Source organism: Hemibagrus wyckioides, linkage group LG01 (genome assembly GCF_019097595.1).
Source record: "Hemibagrus wyckioides isolate EC202008001 linkage group LG01, SWU_Hwy_1.0, whole genome shotgun sequence".
NCBI classification, from domain to species: domain Eukaryota; kingdom Metazoa; phylum Chordata; class Actinopteri; order Siluriformes; family Bagridae; genus Hemibagrus; species Hemibagrus wyckioides.
The window spans coordinates 35,022,875-35,043,368 of NC_080710.1; the positions used below are offsets into that span (position 1 = coordinate 35,022,875).

The 20,494-nt window shown below is 42.1% G+C and overlaps 1 protein-coding gene across 4 annotated transcripts in view; it reads right to left on the reverse strand.

Annotated features, from left to right (window-relative positions):
* LOC131354021 (SH3 and multiple ankyrin repeat domains protein 1) overlaps positions 1-20,494 on the reverse strand; it is a 59,336-nt gene that overhangs the window by 36,523 nt on the left and 2,319 nt on the right. For all 4 annotated transcript variants that reach the window (XM_058391264.1, XM_058391247.1, XM_058391239.1 and 1 more), the window contains exons 2-7: positions 13,040-13,578; positions 4,620-4,823; positions 3,373-3,444; positions 2,767-2,875; positions 2,327-2,478; positions 2,034-2,201 (exon numbers count right to left, since the gene is read on the reverse strand). In XM_058391264.1, the coding sequence (XP_058247247.1) occupies positions 2,034-2,201; positions 2,327-2,478; positions 2,767-2,875; positions 3,373-3,444; positions 4,620-4,823; positions 13,040-13,522 (1,188 nt within the window). In that variant the 5' untranslated portion in view covers positions 13,523-13,578. The remainder of the gene's footprint in view (positions 1-2,033; positions 2,202-2,326; positions 2,479-2,766; positions 2,876-3,372; positions 3,445-4,619; positions 4,824-13,039; positions 13,579-20,494) is intronic.

The following is a 20,494-nucleotide window of genomic DNA, read 5'->3' on the forward strand; positions in this document are numbered from 1 at the left end:
CTAACAGAGCAGCAGAATACACAGTCCAGTTCTCCTTAACCTCAGGAGCACTTACAACCTCATCAGAATCAGAGAAGGGGATAAAGGGAACACTGTGTTTATTACCACCAGGGGTCACTATGAATATTTAGTAATTCCATATGGCCTATCCAACACTCCAGCAGTTTTCCAGTCATTCATAAATGAAATTTTTAGAGACCTCTTTCACCAGTTTCTTATAGTTTATATTGACAACATACTCATATACTCCAAGATCTGAGAACAGCACATAACCCATGTGCAGACTGTCCTGCTCCGGCTACTGCAAAACAACCTGTTTGTTAAGCTGAGAAATGTGATTTTCTTTGCACCATTACAGCATTCGTGGGGTATATTATCAGCTCCCATGGGGGTAGTGATGGACCAGAATAAGGTGTGGGAAGTTACAGAATGACCCAATGACTGTTATAGACTTGCAATGGCTTCTAGGATTTGCCACCTTCTACAAACATTTTATCAGACAATAGCATTGTGGCTTCTCCTCTCACCTTCCTCCTGCGGTGCAAACCTAAGAGGCTCAGTTAGAGCAATGCTGCACAAGAAGCTTTTAAGAATTTGAAGAACAGATCCACAGCAGCTCCCTTTCTTAAACACCCTGACCCTAATCTCCTCTTTATTGTGGAGGTAGATGTTTTCAATGCAGTATTGAGAACATCTTGACACAATGTCATGGAACCCAGGCTAAGATATAACCATACACATACTTCTCCCAGAAGCTAAGCAGAAATTAACTATGATGTGGGGAATAAAAAATTGCTGTCTATCAAAGTAGGTTCCACTTTTACAAGCAACTATTGAGCTGGTTCCAAGAACTCTGAAACTGATGCCCTGTCCAGAAGATATGACCCCAGTGACCACGTTGCAAGCTCTTAGCCTATCCTGTCATCATCGCTGATCATCTTCCCCATTCACTTGGACTTGATGGAAGAGATCCAGGGGGGCCAACAAGCAGAACCTACTCCACCAGTGTGTGTCCCTTCCAAGCAGTACATGCCTCAAGCACTACAAACTAGGACCATCCAATGGATCCACAACGCCTCCAGCTCTGGGCCCCCAGGAATAAGACGCACCACGCTGCTGGTTTAAAATGTCTGTTGGTGGCCACACTGGCCTCAGACATCAGAGAATTTGTTCAGGTATGCCAGGTGTATCAGTGTAATCAGGTATATTAGTGTATCAGTGTATTTGTGGTACCGGCACAGCAGGACTGTATGGGAGGGTACCCATGTGCGGCTATAGTGAGCAGTGCTCCACCAGCATATGCAGGCCGACTAAAGATGCTGTCCCCATCCAGACTACCAGCCTGGCCAACTGGTGTGGCTATCGACTCAAAACCTCTACCTCAGACTCCCCTGCAGGAAGCCCAGTCCTCATTAAATTGGACCTTTCAAAGTAATCAGCCGTATCAACCCCATAACCTGTCGACTGCAACTTTCTTCCATCTACTGTATATCATCATCATTCCACGTATAACTGCAAAAGGCTTGCCCACAACCCAACCCGGACCCACCTGACAATATACCTCCCCCTTCACTGGATATTAAAGGTGCCCCAGCTACCTGGTGAAGGAAATTTTCAACTCCAGACAGAGATGAGGACTCAGTACTTTGTCAACAGTAACTAACCAGTAAGTAATCATACTGGCTTCTACAATGTGCTGTGTGTCAGGCTTCTTCTCAAATACATGAGAGGCAGGGGTGTGTGAGAGGACAAAGTAATGCAAGAGGCTAAAGTATGTGAGGCAGAAGCGTGTGAGAGGCAGAGGTGTGTGAGGCAGAGGGTTTGGAAATGAGCTGCGATTTGAAGGAGCTCTGCGGTTTATAGTTGATTTGAAGATTGCAAAATTTCAATTTGCTTTTGCTTACACAAACATTTACTCACACCTTCACCAAAATATTGATAAATAAACCTCAAACTTAAATAAAAAAATAAATAAGGTTAAGTTCATAGTTAAGGCTAATTAATGATATTTTTATACACACACACACGTTTACCTGATGTGTTTCATCCCAGCCATTCTCGTCACGTGTTCCGAGGCGCGCTCTGTAGTAGAGCAGAGTTTCACAGCAGGATGTGTCGCCCCCTGTCAGCACTGAGTGGTACAGCGGCGTCAAACCACATCGATCCTTATAGTCTGGAGACACACCCAGAGACAGGAACGTCTACAGAGACAGAGAGAGAGAGAAAGAGGGAGAGAGAGAGACAGAGAGAGAGAGAGAGAGAGAGAGAGACATTAATGAAGTAATGGAAAATGTGTGTGTGTGTGTGTGTGTGTATAAGTGTATACCAGCAGTGCAGCTTGATTGTGCACTCTAACTGCTTTATGCAGTGGTGTGAGTCCGTCTCTTGCTCTGAAATCATGATGAGCTCCATTTAACATCAGCACACGGATTCCATCAACACTCAGACCACTGATCACAGCCAGCGTGAGAGGGGTCTCTGATACAGAAAGACACACCACAGAGAAAGACAGGAAGACAAAAAGAGAGAGAGAGAGAGAGAGACAGGCAGACAGACAGACAGACAAAGAGAGAGAAGAGAGGCAGGATGGGTAAAAAGAGAGCAAGAATAAAAACTGTTGTGTGGCAATGGAGACGCTTGTAGTCTTGTACATAGCTAGCACATGTAGTTAGCTTTGTTAGTCTATTGTGATGACAAAGCTAGTACAAAGTCAGGTCAATAAACCAAACTTAAACACATGAAGAAAAACAAACTGTATTATCTCACCTCCACTCTCTGGATCATGATAATTAGGGTCCAGTCCTTTATCCAAAGCTTTACTGATCTTATCTACTGCTCCACTTTGAACATAGTCCAGGAACTTCTTTAGGTTGGCCTACACACACACACACACGCACAAAATACCTTGTATGTGGTGTCTGAGGTGGTATTAATTTTGAGAACCATTAGCAATGTCTGTCTGAAAGCTAATGATGGTTAGAGATTAAAAACATGAAAGTTGTCTGTAGGTTAGGGTCTGACCCTGGCCACCTCTCAGCCAGTGACCTACTCATCATATGACTGATATACTGGACCCAGTTACTGGTATCCCTGTAGATACCAGTAGATGTGAGCAGTGCTTGTGCTCCTGAGGGATTAGTAGAGCTGTCTTCTAATTAACAGTTTATTTTAGACAATTTAGAATCATCACATTTTATGACATGGATTTCCAAACTACGAAAAATACAGCACCACATCATCAAGTGTGACAATAAATAACAGTAAATAAGGAGAAACTAAATAGAGTTTCTGTGTGGAGTTGCAGAAAATATTCGCGATCGTTTGCCTAAAAGTTTGCTGTGTGTGTGTGTGTGTGTGTCTGTGTGTCAGTACCTTGGTGTGTAACTTGGCCAGTTGTTTCTCATCCAGATTGGTCTGTTTATAAACCCGACTCTTGTATCTGAACTGTGAGAGAGATAGAATATTTAATTAGACTTTCTTTCAAAAACACAGTATTATTACACACACACACACACAGTTTTCCTTTTTTTCTCTTCTTCACATATGAACTTTATCCAGATGATATCAGAGATGGCTTGTATTGGTGATGAAGTGGAAGATAGATAGATCATCATCATCCACACTCCACACTCCACCTGCATGTGGATTAACAGCTTTCTGTCTGATCGCAGTCAGAGGGTCAGAGTGGGCCGACACACATCTACGGCCCTCAGCCTCAGCACCAGCTCCCCACAGGGCTGTGTGCTGAGCCCCCTGCTCTACACTCTCTACACCCACGACTGCACCCCCGCCCACCATAGAACACCATTGTGAAGTTTGCGGATGACACCACAGTGGTGGGCTTATAGGGACGATGTGGAGCGGCTGTCAGGATGGTGTAAGGAGAACAACCTGCTCCTCAACACCACAAAGACCTAGGAGCTGATCATTGACTACAGGAGGAAGAGAACGGACATTACTCCACTTTCCATCTGTGGGGACTGTGTAGAGAGGGTAGCTGACTTCTGGTTCCTGGGAGTCCAGATAGAGGAGGGCCTGACTTGGAGCACGAAAACCTCTGAGCTGCTACTCTACTTCTTTAGGGCACTGAGGAAGAACATCGTCACTCAGAGACTACTGGCGTCCTTCTACCGGTGCTCCATAGAGAGCATCCTAACCTACTGCATCGGCGTATGGTCCACCAGCTGTACAGTGGCTCAGAGGAAAGCGCTCCAGAGGATCATAAACATGGCCCAGAAGATCGTCGGCTGCCCTCTCCCAACTCTAGAAGAACTACACAGTTCACACTGTATTAAGAAAGCCCAAAGAATAATTATGATTGTGTGTGGGACAGGCTGTTTTAACTTTTTTTAGTTAGTTTTTTATACCATTTCCTTTATTTTTATACTAATTAGTATTTTTAAATTGTTGATGGTTGAATGTATGTATGACTGCTGCACATTTTGACTGATTGACACTTTTAATTTCATTGTACATGTAACATGGTACAATGACAATAAACATCTATTATAATCTATTCTATTCAATCATCATCATCAAACAACATCAACATCATTTTGTGAGTAGTGTTAAATTAGATATCTTCATGGATTTTAGGAAGTTTAGCTCAAGTTCTCTACCTCCAGGTAAGGCACACCCTTCTCGAGGGATTGTGGAAATTGTTTTAGTGATTGTTCCTCCTCCAGGAAGCGTGCGTGATGTCCCTCTGAGGCAGGCTGGAACAATCCGTAATTATACACGTCCCACAACGACTCGCTGAGGGAACACACCACCTGCTGCTTTACACTCCACACTGTCGCATCAGGATCAAACCGTAAACACTTCTGTAGGAGTACATGCACACACACACACAGTGAGTCAAATAGAGAAGGTTTTTGGAGAATGAGTAAGGAGTAAGAGCGAGGATGTTTGGTTACCTGGTTAGGATTTTATTATATAGAACATTAGCATTTTTCTAGTCAGTGTTCTCGTACTCCGCTGTCTTCTAATACTTGCGTGTTCAGCTGCCCCCAGTACAGGTCACCACAGCGGATCAGCTGATGAGCAAATTTAATATGGCACTGCTTTTTACATTAAGGTTTCCTCAGGTTCCCTGCCCAGGAATTGAATCCAAGCCACAGCAGTGAGAGTGCTGGACCCTTGCTAGGTCATGTCTGCCATTTCCTTACAGGTCACTAGGCAACCCGTTTATTTATGTATAGATACTCTGATCTTGGACACTAATCCTGCACTCTAGAACCTTATAAAACTACAGATCAGGGATAGGATAAGGAAATAACTGAAGACCAGTTTCATTTATATATACATTAATATTTACATTTCCATACTAAGTGAAAGATCCAGAACTACCAATCAGTGAGAGTTCAGGTCAAGAGTCTAGAAGTTTTTCATTGTTATTTCAAGCATATGTAGTTGACGCAGTACACAGTGAACTGAATCCAGGTTTCTCCAGGACCCTGGTGCTACAGAAAACACCACAGAGCTAAGGGCTAAGAGTAAGTTGTTCTAGCCACGTGAAGTCCAAACAATTCAAGACAAAAAGACAATACAAAACAAAACAGTACAGGACACATACACAAAATACACAATATGGTGCTGACCAGTGTACAGTCTGTATTGACCATTGTGCAAATAAGATGATTTGTAAACAATAAGAGGATTTTTGTTGCTCTTTCTTGCTCACTTTTATCCAGTCTTTGATGTAAGTTGCTTTGGATAAAAGTGTTAGCAAAGTACACTGATGTTTGTTTATTCTTGTGAGCCACTTCCTGTGTTTGAAGCGCTTACCGTGAGTTTCATGCTTGTGTCGGCGTTTTTTATTCCAAGTTTATATAGTCTAATTTTTTTCTCTTTTGCCTGAATATTTTACTCTGTCGGGTTTCGTTTTCAAAATCTTTACTTGCATATTACAGTTAATTGTTTTTTTGTTTTCTCCTGAGAGAAGCCTTTTTTCCCCCGGTTTTCAAACAGAAATTGGAGGAAAACCCTCTCCGGATCTCTTTATTATCAGGATAAATCCACTCAAAGGTACGTGATCATACAGTATGACTAACTTTCAGCTTGTACAGTGTGTGAGCTGCAGGATGTTTAGTAATTCTTCCTCTGTCGTTAGCATTAATTTTACTTGTGATAAGTGTATGCTAGTTAGCTCTCTGATGGAGAAGATATTAGCTTTAGAGGTGCGTATCCAGACACTAGAGAGGGTTAGTGATAGTGATAGTAGTTTAGTGTCTGTAGGAGGAAGTCTGGATGCCTTAGGTGGAGTTAGTAATCCCCCAACTCCGGCATTAGAGCCCTCACAGCGGGGCGAATTGGTGACGACTCAGCAGCATAGTTTGCTCCAAGGCTAACGCTAAGGCTTGCCCATGGGAGCACCACTCCTTTCTGCTTCACATGACCAACAGGTTTGTTCTCCTCAGTGAAGAACCCGCTGAGAAACCTGAAAGAGCTTTGGTTATAGGAGACTCCATTTTAAGGCATGTGAAATTAGCTAGGCCTTTAGGGGCTCCAGCAGCACAGGTTAGGTGTATTCCAGGAGCCAGGGTGCCGGACATTGCAGGTAATCTTAGGGTCCTAGGCAAGCACAGGTTCTCCAAGATAGTTTTCCATGTAGGAGCTAATGATATACGCCTTCGTCAGTCTGAGGTTACTAAGAGTAATGTTGTAGAGGTGTGTAAATTAGCGAAGGCGATGTCCGATGCTGTAGTATGCTCTGGCCCCATCCCAATGCGGCGTGGTGATGTAGCTTACAGCAGGTTATGGTCGCTGAACTGCTGGATGTCCAGGTGGTGCTCCGAAAACAATGTGGGCTTCATAGATAATTTGAGGGCAAGGCTGGCCTGTTAGGACGGGACGGTGTCCATCCCACTCGGGAGGGTGCTGCTCTCATTTTTTGCAGCATCGCACATAGTCTTAGAGCAGATCTAGTTAATCGGTGACAATCCAGGGCCAGGGAGCAGACAAGCAGGTTAATCCGACCGTCTGCTGGCTGCAAAGAGTCGTCACTCAGGGTTCATAACATTGAGACTGTGTCTGTTCCCCGAGCCAAACAAAAATGTTTTAACAATCAGAAAATTTGTTTTAGTAACCTGACTAACATAAAACTAGATGATAGTGAATGCACAGCCAGCACCTTTGATCTGAAGCTAGGACTGTTAAATATAAGATCTCTGTCAACTAAAACACTTATAATTAATGAACTGATTACTGATCAGGAGTTCAGCGTTCTTTGTTTAACAGAAACATGGATTAAACAAAACGAGTACGTAGCATTAAATGAAGCTTGTCCGCCTGGCTATAGCTATATACATCAACCGCGTCTAACAGGCAGGGGAGGAGGTGTCGCAGTTATTCATGATAATAAGCTAAGTGCCACACAAAAACCCAGACATCAGTTCAACACATTCGAAGTTCTTTATACTAACCTAACGTACGCAAGTACTAATAATAAGTTCACAGAGTCAGTTCCACTAATTGTTATTTACAGAACCCCAGGACCATACTCTGAATTCCTCAGTGAATTTGGAGATTTTGCTTAAAACCTTGTTGTTTCTTTAGACAAAGCATTAATATTTGATAAGCCAGAAGACCCTCTGAGAACAGCAGGTGTGTCCATCTTAGATTCATTAGGTGTTAATCAAAATGTAATAGGACCCACTCATAATGGAGGTCACACTCTGGATCTCATTTTTACATTCAGATTAAATATAGAAAACATAGTCACTCTTCCACAGTTCAGTATCTCAGATCACTATCTTGTTTCATTTAAAATGCGTCTTAGACACGAGATACACAATGTGCCACATTACCATATGAAGCGTATATTTACGTCTGCTACCGCAGAGAGATTTACCGATAGTCTCCCAGAATTATCACACATGATTGGTTCACCTTCCGACCCTACAGAACTTGACCAGGCGACTGATTACTTGGAGTCATTATTTCGGAACACCCTAGACACTGTAGCTCCACTTAAAAGGAAAAAAATTAAAGAGAAGAAACTAGCACCCTGGTACAACGACCACACACGAGCTTTAAAACAATCAGCTAGGAAACTAGAGCGTAAATGGGATCAAAAGGAAAGCCTTCTGAGATACAAAAATTCTCTTAGTGCTGCTAGATCAGCGTATCTTTCTGCCCTAATCGAAGATAACAAAAACAATCCTAAATTTTTATTTAGCACTGTAGCAAAACTAACTAGGAGTAAAACCACTGTAGAAAAGCTACATTACAGCTACACACCATCTACATTTATCTACTATTAATTTAAAACCATATTATTTGATAGATAATTCTTTAGATAATATAGCTATTTCTGATCAGAGCTTAGAGTGCTTCACGCCACTTCAAGAGCCTGATCTAATTTCACTAATTTCTTCTTCAAAATCTTCAACCTGCATCCTAGATCCTTTACCCACATCTTTCCTTAAACAGATATTACCAGTAGCTACCGAACCCCTTCTAAAAATCATTAATTCTTCTCTAAGCACTGGCTATGTGCCTAAATCTTTTAAGCTAGCAGTTATCAAACCCTTGATTAAAAAACCGGACCTCGACCCCGGTCAGCTGTCTAACTATAGACCGATATCAAACCTGCCCTTTATCTCCAAGATCATAGAAAAGGCTGTAGCACAGCAGTTATGTTCAGACCTGCATAGAAATAACATTTATGAAATGTATCAGTCAGGATTTAGGCCTCATCATAACACAGAGACAGCACTGGTTAAAGTGGTCAGTGACCTGTTACTGGCTTCTGATCAGGGTTGTGTCTCCTTACTGGTGCTACTGGATCTTAGTGCAGCCTTTGACACCATTGACCACACTGTTCTACTTGATAGACTAGAACATGTTGTTGGTGTTAAAGGAACAGCCCTCTCCTGGCTCAGGTCTTATTTGACTGACCGTTATCAGTTTGTAGATCTAGATGGTGACTTCTCCATGCATACCAAGGTTATGTTCAGTGTTCCACAAGGTTCTGTTTTAGGCCCACTGCTTTTCTCCCTATATATGTTACCCCTTGGTGTAATTATTCATAAACATGGTATTAGCTTCCACTGTTATGCAGATGACACACAGCTATATGTCTCAGCGAAGTCAGATGAGAGACACCAGCTTATTAAGATAGAAGAATGTGTAAAGGACATTAGACATTGGATGGTCACTAACTTCCTCCTGCTTAATTCTGACAAGACAGAGGTGCTTGTACTAGGACCACAGGCAGCTAGAAGTGAGCTTTCTGATTACAGAGTAATGGTGGATGATCTTTTGGTTTCATCTTGTCCAGCAGTAAAAGATCTTGGTGTGATTATTGACTCTGGTCTTTCATTTGAAGCTCATGTAGATAATATCACTCGGGTAGCCTTCTTCCATCTCAGAAATATTGCTAAGATAAGAAATATGATGTCACTTCATGATGAAGAAAAACTAGTTCATGCTTTTGTTACCTCTAGGTTGGATTATTGTAATGTCTTACTGTCTGGATGTTCCAGTAGGAGCAGAAACAAGCTCCAGTTAGTCCAGAATGCAGCAGCTAGAGTCCTAACTAGAACCAGAAGATATGAACACATCACTCCTATTTTATCCACACTACATTGGCTCCCAGTCAAATTTCACATTGATTATAAAATACTGTTACTGACCTATAAAGCACTAAATGGTCTTGCGCCGCAGTACCTGAGCGATCTTTTAGTCTTTTATGATCCGCCACGCCTACTCCGATCAAAGGGTGCTGGTTACTTGGTAGTACCTCAAGTAGTAAAGGCTACAGCAGGGGGCGGAGCTTTCTCTTTCAAAGCCCCACAGTTATGGAACAGCCTTCCAATTAGTGTTGGGGATTCAGACACAGTCTCAATGTTTAAGTCTAGGCTGAAGACACATTTGTTTAGTCGAGCTTTTAATGTATAGTTTTCTTAGGTAAAGGAGCAGATCTGGAAGGTTCATGGTCATAGAGTGTTTGGTGTACTGGGATGTTTGGATGCTGTCATCTTACCACCCTCACAAGTCACTCAGGTTTGCTGACTGTGAAGTGGTTGGACGCTTTATGTCCCAGGAAGCCTTCATGTCTGTGACCTTCTGGCTCTCCCTTTTAGTTATGATGTCATAGCTAGTCTTGCCGGAGTCCCTGCCTGCACTTTATACATAATCTACATTGTCTTAAACATCACATGATCAGAATCATATCTTTCTCTTTCTTTCTCTGTCTTTCTCTGTGGAGCTATACACCCCACTCCTGAGCTCCCAGTGTTTGCCAGTTCCATTGTGACCACTGCCCTACCCCTGGTCGGAGTCTCGTCGCTTGTTGGTGCCCACTGATGCTGTGGACAACAAAGAATTAGTGTCTATAATGACCTCAGAAACTACACTGACCTAATAGTTCCTCATGGGTCATTGATTTCTGTTGTAGAAAGGACATTAATCAGTTACAGTTACATTATTTACTGTTTAGTGTCACCCAAATGAGGATGGGTTCCCTTCTGAGCCTGGTTCCTCTCAAGGTTTCTTCCTCATATCATCACAGGGAGTTTTTCCTTGCCACCATCACCACAGGCTTGCTCATTAGAGATAAAATAAAATAGTTTAATAATTTAATTTAATAATTTATTATTTCTAGTTATTTAGTTATATATTTTTCCCCTCCCCTTTCTCCGTTTCTCTTCTTTTGTAAAGTTGCTTTGAGACAATGTTCATTGTAAAAGGCACTATACAAAATAAATTGAATTGAATTAAATATCTGGCTGAAACATTAGACGAAATACATTAGATTAGTTTAACAGACTTGATCAGTATCCCAATGACATAAATACTGTTATAATCATCTTCTCTTCAACACCTCACTCCATTTTATTCCCCAGAAGATTCACAGTGCTCACTTCACAACTGTGTTACCATATAGATAGATAGATAGACTTTATTGATCCCATGAGGGAAATTATTGTGTGTATCTATTGCAGCCACAGTCGCTGCCTATCATATCATTCAGTTTAAGGTTAAGGTTTGGGTTAGGGCTAAGGTAAAGATTTTATTGACTTTCATTAAACTCAACCCTCTGATTTACCCCATGTGGTGGTCAGGCTGGGGTCAGTTGTGATGGCTCTAGCTACTTTCATTTGTCCTGCAGTTCACACAGAGATCATTCTCTAAAGACCTCCAGTGCACTTCCTTTTTCCTGTCCTACATTCAGTGTTTTTCTGAGTGAACCATCTCCAGCTACATGTTTAGAAGCACGGAGAAACTCCTTCATTTTTTTTTTATTCTGCCTCCACATGCTGGGCAGTGAATAAATTCCGTGAATAAAAGACCGTGTCTAGAACAGCAATCAACGACCCATGAAGAACTATTAGGTCATCACATCTGGATGATGTTAAAATTCATTAAAACACAAGCAGAATGATTAAGAACCCCAAATCCTCACACAGCTTCATAGTCTACAAAAACACACACATGCACACACTCACACACACACGGATTTGAGGGCAACACTAGTCCCACTTTTCCGTTTGTTCTTTCCTAGAGCCAGGTGTGTGTGTACGTTACAATAGAAATTCACATTCATGTCTGCATGGTTTATTAAAAATCCCATATATTGAAGCTCTTCATGTCAGTATTCACCAACACACACACACACACAGACACACACACAAGAACCCATACTTACAGTCAGAGATAAAGTGACATACAAACACAAAACATGTTATTTTACAAAAACACATGTCCTGATTTCCTCTTTTCACCATTACACTCGTCTTCCCTCTGTGTGTGGGGGGTGGGGGGTGTTATCCTCACAAGCCACTCCTGTTCTCACTTTATTTATCTATTTATTTAACAGTGGACATTGTTATAAAATTTCTGTAGAAAAAGCGGTAACTGTTTAATAAAGGTCATGTCAATGACCTATAAGTGTATCCTGTTTTTTCCAACTATCTTAGTCTCTCAGAAGATATCTCCAGAAATCTACCTTTAAACACTGAGCTTTCCTCCTCTTGCTGTAGTTCTCTACCTGCTGGTGCTTGTCCAGTGTTCTACTGGTCATATCCTCACTTTACATCACTCATTATTTTCTGTTAATTTCCTTATGATGGTCTTTGCTGTATCCTATATCACAATATCTTTACTCTTTGTTCCAATCCCTATCCTTTTAGTCTAGACTCCTCTTTAATCTCAACCCACTATTTCTTTTGCTATAATTTCTCCCACATTAAATCCTCTCTGGTCACAATCTTCTATGGTTAAGGAGGAATTTAGTGAGTTTTGCCTGTATATAGCTTTACTTTGTACTTATGAGGGAGCTGTAAAGGTATGTCAGTGGTCCTTTACATTTCTATCATTTAGCAGACGCTTTTATCCAGAAAGACTTACATTTTAGCTCATTTTGTACAGCTGAGAAGTTGGGGTTTAAGGGCCTTGCTTAGGGGTCCAGCAGTGGCAGCCTGGTGGTGTGGAGCTGGGATTTGACCTCACAACCTTCTGATCAGTAGTCCAACACCTTAATCACTAAGCTACCACACATCCCCCTCCTTAATGCCTGATTACGCATCTTCAATTATTTCTAATTGAAGGAAAGAGACACATACTAAATGTAGAAGTTTGATTGTGACAAAGAATGGTACAGATTAGAGATGTTCACCATCTGAGTACTGGCTAAGCTCTCACCTGGGACAGACAGACACGTCACAGACACATCACATACACTTCATAGACACGTTAATCACCATTAATTCCTTCCCATTACACAGGAGACAAGTTTTTAGCCCTATATAGATGGGATTAGTTTTCCGTTTGGGATTTTAGTCTGAATCTGTCATGTCAGTATGTTTACGTGCATGTCTGTGGAAGGATTACACCATATTTTATGCTCTATAAGATAATTAGCAGAAATAACTCCAGGTCTTAAATATAACTAGTCTGAATTGTAAAATTCAGGAAATCTCAACCACCAGAACCTACTGAGGTCTTCATCACTGATCTGAAGAACACAACATTTTCAACATACATAAAGTTGTTTTTGATTTTATTGTTTGTGTGTGTTTGTGTGTGTGTGTACCGTCTGTTTGATGTCAGGAATTCCAATCCGGAACACCATTGTATTCAGGTGTGCATCTTCCAGTGGTCCGATTGTAGTCATGCTGCGCTCCATGTGACGCCTCCGAGCCTGCTGATTGGTTAAAACTTTATAAAGCTGCTGCTGATTGGCTGGAGTTTGGTGATACATCTCATGACTGGCTGGCTGATGATGTAACACTGCCTGATTGGCTGAAATACCCCGGTGTCCTGGATTGATGATTCGCTGCTGCCTGTCTCCTCGTTGCCTTCCGATTACAATGGCCGCTGGCTTTAGCCCCTCCCCTTTGACCTCTCGTGTTTGAGTGCCTCCTCGGATCTGGTTCTCCTCCTGTCCATCCATCATTCCATTGGGTCTGTTTTCCTCTTCTGCTCCATCCTCCACTTCTTTATTTTCTGGGGCAGTGAAAAACCGTTTTCCTAGCATCCTTTGCTGTGCCATGTCACCAAGGATCATGGTCATCATAGCGATGGGATATGGTTGACTTTGGTGATGGACAGCACATCATCATCATGGACAGACTATACAATAAGATGAGAAGAAGGTTCAAGCTAATGGCAACAAACTACTAATCAATAAACTGTTCAATTTATTACATACCACTGTTAGCAGGTATATATATATATATATATATATATATATATATATATATATATACACACGTGTGTGTATGTCACTCTCTCGCTCTTTCTCTCTCTCTCTCTCTCTCTCTCTCTCTATGTAGGACATAATGTGGATATAGATATTTTCAGTGAATCCGTCCCCAGAAAATTTAATTGGAGAACTTCCAGGGAACAGATTGTCCCACTTTTATGCCCCGCTAAACAAAAGTGGAACAGCCGAGTTCTGTCCTCTTCCCTCATCATTCCATCTCTTGCTCTATTGCTTTCAACACTTTATCTAAAGTAATATAATAATAACACATTAAATGTTTGATGTTAAATTAGCAGAAATATGAGTCTTTCTTTAACTTGTTGTAACACACCCACTCCCTCCCCCCATTCTACAGAATGGTATAGTCCACACTACACCTCTGACTACTAACACCTGCAATTATTTCTCATTAGCTAATAAAGTATGATAATAATAATAATCTCACAAAGAGTTGCTCACAATGTGACTTAGAAAGGATATAGTCCATCAAAGACTATCACACATCTGCAACATCTGTACATATCCTTCACAATGAGGTCGAAGCCCAGAAGATGGCTCCACATCACAGTTTTGGGTTACCAGGCTTGCTCCTCTGGACACCACCCCCAGATCTGACAACCTACTCCTGGCAAGATCTTTTTTTTTACTTTTTTAAACAAAATTCTTTAAGATAATTCCATGACTGACCTCTTCCCTGTTCACCAAACAGCCCATCTGGGGGCATTAACCTCCATGTGAGATAGCCCTGTGGCTCACCAGAGTACACAAACCCCTTCACCATAACAAGGTTTCGAATCACAAAGGGAATCATCCTGCATTTAAACAGAACTATTTGTACTTAATCTTAATAATGGCACAAAATAACAAAATCAAGCTAATTTGATTAATTTGTTCGATATTATTTCCCAACAGAACAAGTTTTTTAATTTTCATGTATTGAAAATTATTTAGATTTCTATCAAACTACACTATATGTGTACACCAGTCAGTTATAACATTCTGACCACTGACTGGTGAAGTGAAAAAGATCTTGTCATGGCACCTGTTAGTGGGTGGGATATATTAGGCAGCAAGTGAACATTTTGTCCTCAAAGTTGATGTTAGAAGCTGGAAAAGTGTAAGGATTTGAGTGAATTTGACCAAAAGGGCCAAATTGTGATGGCTAGACCACTGGATCAGAGCATTTCCAAAACTGCAGCTCTTGTGGGGTGTTCCCGGTCTGCAGTGGTCAGTATCTATCAAAAGTGGTCCAAGGAAGAAACAGTTGTGACCCGGCAACAGGGTCATGGATGGCCAAGGCTCATTGATGCACGTGGGGAGAGAAGACTGGCCCTTGTGATCTGATCCAACAGACGAGCTACTGTTGCTCAGATTGCTGAAGAAGTTAATGCTGGTTCTGATAGAACGGGGTCAGAATACACAGTGCATCACAGTTTGTTGCATATGGGGCTGCATAGCCGTAGACTGGTCAGGGTGCCCATGCTGACCCCTATGCACCACCGAAAACAATGGGCCCATGAGCATCAGAACTGGACCACGGAGCAATGGAAGAAGGTGGCTTGGTCTGATGATTCACGTTTTCTTTTACATTACGTGGATGGCCGGGTGGGTCTGCTTCTCTTACCTGGGGAACACATGGCACCAGGATGCACTATGGGAAGAAGGGGAGCTGGCGGAGGCAGTGTCCTGCTTTGGTCAGTGTTCTGCTGGGAATCCTTGTTTCCTGCCATCCATGTGGATATTACTTTGACATGTATCACCTACCTAAGCATTGTTGCAGACCATCTACACTCTTTCATGGAAATGGTATTCCCTGATGGCTGTGGTCTCTATCAGCAGGATAATGCACCGTGACACAAAGCACAAATGGCTCAGGAATGGTTTGATGACCACAACAACCAGTTTGAGGTGTTGACTCTGTAGATCTCAATTCAATCCAGCATCTGTGGGATGTGCTGAACAAACAAGTCTGATCCATGGAGGCCCCACCTCACAACTTACAGGACTTAAAGGATCTGCTGCTAACATCTTGGTGCCAGATCCCACAGCACACCTTCAGGGATCTAGTGGAGACAACAAACACACATGTGTGACTGTGATGACCAACCAGGTGAGAAGACAGCTGGAGAGATTTCATCAAGGCAAGGCTTAAGTCTTGCGCTACTCAGCTGTCTGATATCCTGAAGTACAACCTGAGTCTGATGAAGGAAATGGTACCAGGGAAAACATATTGTCTAGTACCAGTTCCTAATAAACCCACCTTATCTGGCTTCAGTGACTTCAGACTGATTGCCCAGATGTCACATTACATGAAGGTGTTGGAGAGACAAAGTTTTTACCTTGTGCGATTGGGGGCCTCCCTGTCTGACACAGTGGTCAGTAACAGAGGGAAACCTAAGGGGACTGTCCTGTCCTGTCATTTTTGTCCATTCTTTACAACTCAGACTTTCAGTGCAACTCTGAATCATGCCACCTGCAGAAATTATCTTGACTTCTGGATAACTTTGTGGACTGGTGCACTAGGAATGACCTGCTTCTAAATGTGATGAAGACCAAGGAGATGGTGGTGGACTTTAGGAGGATTAAAACTTTGAGTCCATAACCATCATGGGCGAGGAGGTTGGAATTGTTGATAACTACAGGTATTTGAGTGTCCACTTAAACGACAGACTGGACTGGAGGACCCACACTGATGCTGTATACAGGAAGGGGATGAGCAGACTCTGTTTCCTAAGGAAGCTCAGATCCCATTCTACACCACACTACAGAGTCAGAGGAGCTAACACTCCACAAGACTCGTTCAAAGTCATGTCACAGTCTATCATGTTTTGAAGTGAAGTTGATTCTAATGTTTGCAAAAATGGCAATGTACACAATTTAGAGAAATTGCACTTCATTACAAGTCTCCCATATAATAATAATCATTCCTTAAATTCCTTAAACTAACCAACAGAGTCCTGACTCATTTACACCAAACTCACAGACAGAACATTACTCCATTATCCATAGTGATTAAAAATGTCCCATAATTAATGACCCCTGCAGCATGAACACCAGTGTCCTGGGTTCCATTACTCGTTTACCAGAGAGTTATCTGAGTTAATAAAAGTGAGTGAATTTTTAATAACACTAATATTTATTAACACTGCACATTGTGTGTGTGTGTGTGTGTGTGTGTTTGAGAGGATGACTTTGACCTTGTTTCTATGTTACAGCTAATTTTTAGTTAATTAATTTAATATGAATGTGATGCATTTAGAGGAGTTTAAAATGGATAAGAAACAGATTCAGAGCTTATTAATGATAATAATATCATTATCCATCTTCATCGTCATTCCAATTTATTGATATACTGCCATATTACACACACATACTGTAACACACCAATCTTTTTTAGTAATTCTATAATAACAACATTAATAATAAATAAATAAATAAATAAATAAATAAATAAATAAATAAATAAATAAATAAATAAATAAATAAATAAAAAGAAGAAGAATTCATGGTTAAAGTTTTCTGTGTGTCTGTTGTGTGAGTGCTGGAGTTTCGTGTAGGAATTATTATATAGTGTATGTATATGGTTTGTTATATATGGTGTAGGCTTTGGGGTTTTGGCTTTAGGCTTTGGGCTATAGGATTTAGGGTTTAGGTATTAAGGTTTAGGCTTTAGGGTTTAGGCTTTAAGGTTTAGGGTTTAGGCTTTAGGGTTTAGGCTTTAGTGTTTAAGGTTTAGGCTTTAGGGTTAAGGCTATTGTGGAGCTACCTGGCTTCATCACGGTCAGGGCAGACAGAGACACTAAAGCCTGCAGGAAGCAGAAAGGAGGAGGACTCGCCATTTATGTAAACATAAGATGGTGTAATCCTGGGCATGTGAGCATAAAAATCTCCAACTGCTGCAGGGACATCGAACTTCTGGCTGTAAGTTTGGGTCCCTATTACTTGCCCAGAGAGTTTGGACACGCCATTGTTCTCATTGTTTACATCCCCCCACGCGCCGACGCAGAAGTAGCATGTGACGTCATCCACTCTGCTGTAGCTAGGATACAAACGCAACACCCTGAGGCGATGGACTTTAATCATGTTACTCTGGACACAACACTACCTGCTTTCTCCCAGTATGTGGACTGTAACACCAGGGGAAATAAGACCATTGATTTACTGTATGCTAACATAAAGGATGCATACAGAGCCACCCCGCTGCCTGCACTGGGGAAAGCAGACCACCTTCTTAACCTTATTCTGTTTCAGCCTCACTATAAAGCAAGAGTGAGGAGACTACCAACAACCACACACTCATTCAGAAAGTGGTCTCCTGAGGCTGAGAAGATCCTGAGAGACTGCTTCAGGGACACAGACTGGGATGTACTGCAGGGGCCACACAGTGAAAACATTGAGGATGTTGTTGACTGCACTACTGACTACATCAACTTCTGTATGGACGTTGTTGTTCCAGTAAGAACTGTATGCTGCTATGCAAACAACAAGCCCTGGATCACAAGTGACATCAAGGGACTTCTGAACCAGAAGAAGAGGGCCTTTAAGGATGGTGATCAGCAGGAGCTTAAGCGTGTGCAGAAGGAACTAAAAGTCCAGCTCAGGGAGGCGAAGGAGCAGTACAGGAGAAAGCTGGAGCAGAGGTTGCAAAACAACAGCATGAAGGAAGTGTGGAGCGGGATGAAGACAATAACTGGATTCAGCTCGAAGCAGGGTAACACCATTGAATTAGGTGTGGGAATGGCGAACCAGCTAAACAATTTCTTCAACAGGTTTGACGACCCCAACATTCACACCTCAGTACACTGCATCCCCCACTTCTGCTCTCAATCTACCCACTGAGAACAACTATGGCACAGAGGAGGAGAATATCCCTCCACCCATGATCACAGCAGCCCAGGTGTGCGGAGAGCTGAGGAGGTTCCGTCCCAGTAAAGTTGCAGGCCCAGATGGAGTATCTCCACGACTACTGAAGGCCTGCGCAATGGAACTGGGAGACCCTTTACAGCGCATCTTTAACCTGAGCCTGGAGCAAGAGAGGGTACCTCAGTGGCGGAAAACATCCTGCATCATCCCAGTCCCAAAGAAACCACGCCCTGGAGAGCTGAATGACTTCAGGCCAGTCGCCCTGACGTCTCACATAATGAAGACCATGGAGCAGGTGATGCTACACCACATTAGGCCACAGGTCTGCCACGCCCTCGACCCTCTGCAGTTTGCATACCAGGAGAAGGTGGGAGTGGAAGATGCCATTACCTACATGCTACACAGAGCCCTCTCTCACCTGGACAGCGGCGGCGGGGCTGTGAGAATAACATTTTTGGACTTCTCCAATGCATTCAAACCATCCAGCCGCTGCTCCTCAGAAACAAACTAACAGAGATGGGAGTGATCTCACACCTGATCGTGTGGATCACAGACTACCTGACAGACAGACTTTAGTATGTGAGACTGGGGGAGTGCAGGTCTGACACTGTGGTCAGCAGTACTGGGGCACCACAAGGGACTGTTCTCTCACCTGTTCACCATCTACACCTCGGACTTTCAGTACAGCTCAGAGCTCTGCCACGTGCAAAAGTTTGCAGATGATACTGCTATCGTTGGCTGTATCAGGAAGGGACAGGAGGAAGAGTACAGACAACTCATACAGGACTTCGTTGCATGGCGTGACATTAACCATCTGCACCTCAACACTACAAAGACCAGGGAGATGGTGGTGGACTTTAGGAGGCCCAGGCCTCAACCTGAGCCTGTTACTATCAATGGGGACTTTGTGGAGTTTGTCAAGACCTACAAGTGCCTTGGAGTACAGCTGGATGAAAGAATGGACTGAACTGCCTCACATCTGGATAAGCTGCCTCACATCTGGACAAGCTGGTGAGGAAGACAGGCTCGATTGTGGGCTCAGAACTGGACAGCCTGACATCAGTGGCAGAGAGGAGGACACTGAGCAGGCTCCTGTCCATCATGGACAATCCACTGCATCCACTGTACAGCATCATCTCCAGACAGAGAAGCAGCTTCAGTGACCGGTTGGTGTCACTGCCCTGCTCCACTGACAGACTGAGGAGGTCGTTCCTCCCCCATGCCATGCGACTCTTTAATTCAACACGGGGTGGGAGAAGTCAGTGCTGACACTACTCTCTCTCTGTACTGGACTGTACAATAAAACACACACCACACACAATACATTGTCTGTAACCTTAAACACTTGTTTTGTACATTACTTATCTTGTTCTTCATCTCATTCTCCATATTTATTCCTAAATCTCTATATTTAGTATTTTTCTGCTATATTTTTTATATTGTTATATTTTGTAATATTTTATATTTTGTAATTTGATATATTTTTTGTTATATTTTATATTTTGTTATTTGATATATTTTTCGTTATATTTTTGTATCCTAATTTGGGTATTTTAGTATTTTTTGTTATATTCCTTCCTATTTTATCTATTACCTGTGTTCATGGATACTGCTGGAAACTGTGAATTTCCCTTTGGGATGAATAAAGTAAGTATCTATCTATCTATCTATCTATCTATCTATCTATCTATCTATCTATCTATCTATCTATCTATCTATCTATCTATCTATCTATCTATCTATCTATCTATCTATCTATCTATCTATCTATCTATGTCTATCTATAGGGTTTAAGGTTTAGGGTTTATGGTTTAGGCTTTAGGGTTTAGGCTTTCGGGTTTAAGACACATTTGTTTAGTCAAGCTTTTAATATATAGTTCTTAGGTAAAGGAGCAGATCTGGAAGGTTCATGGTCATAGA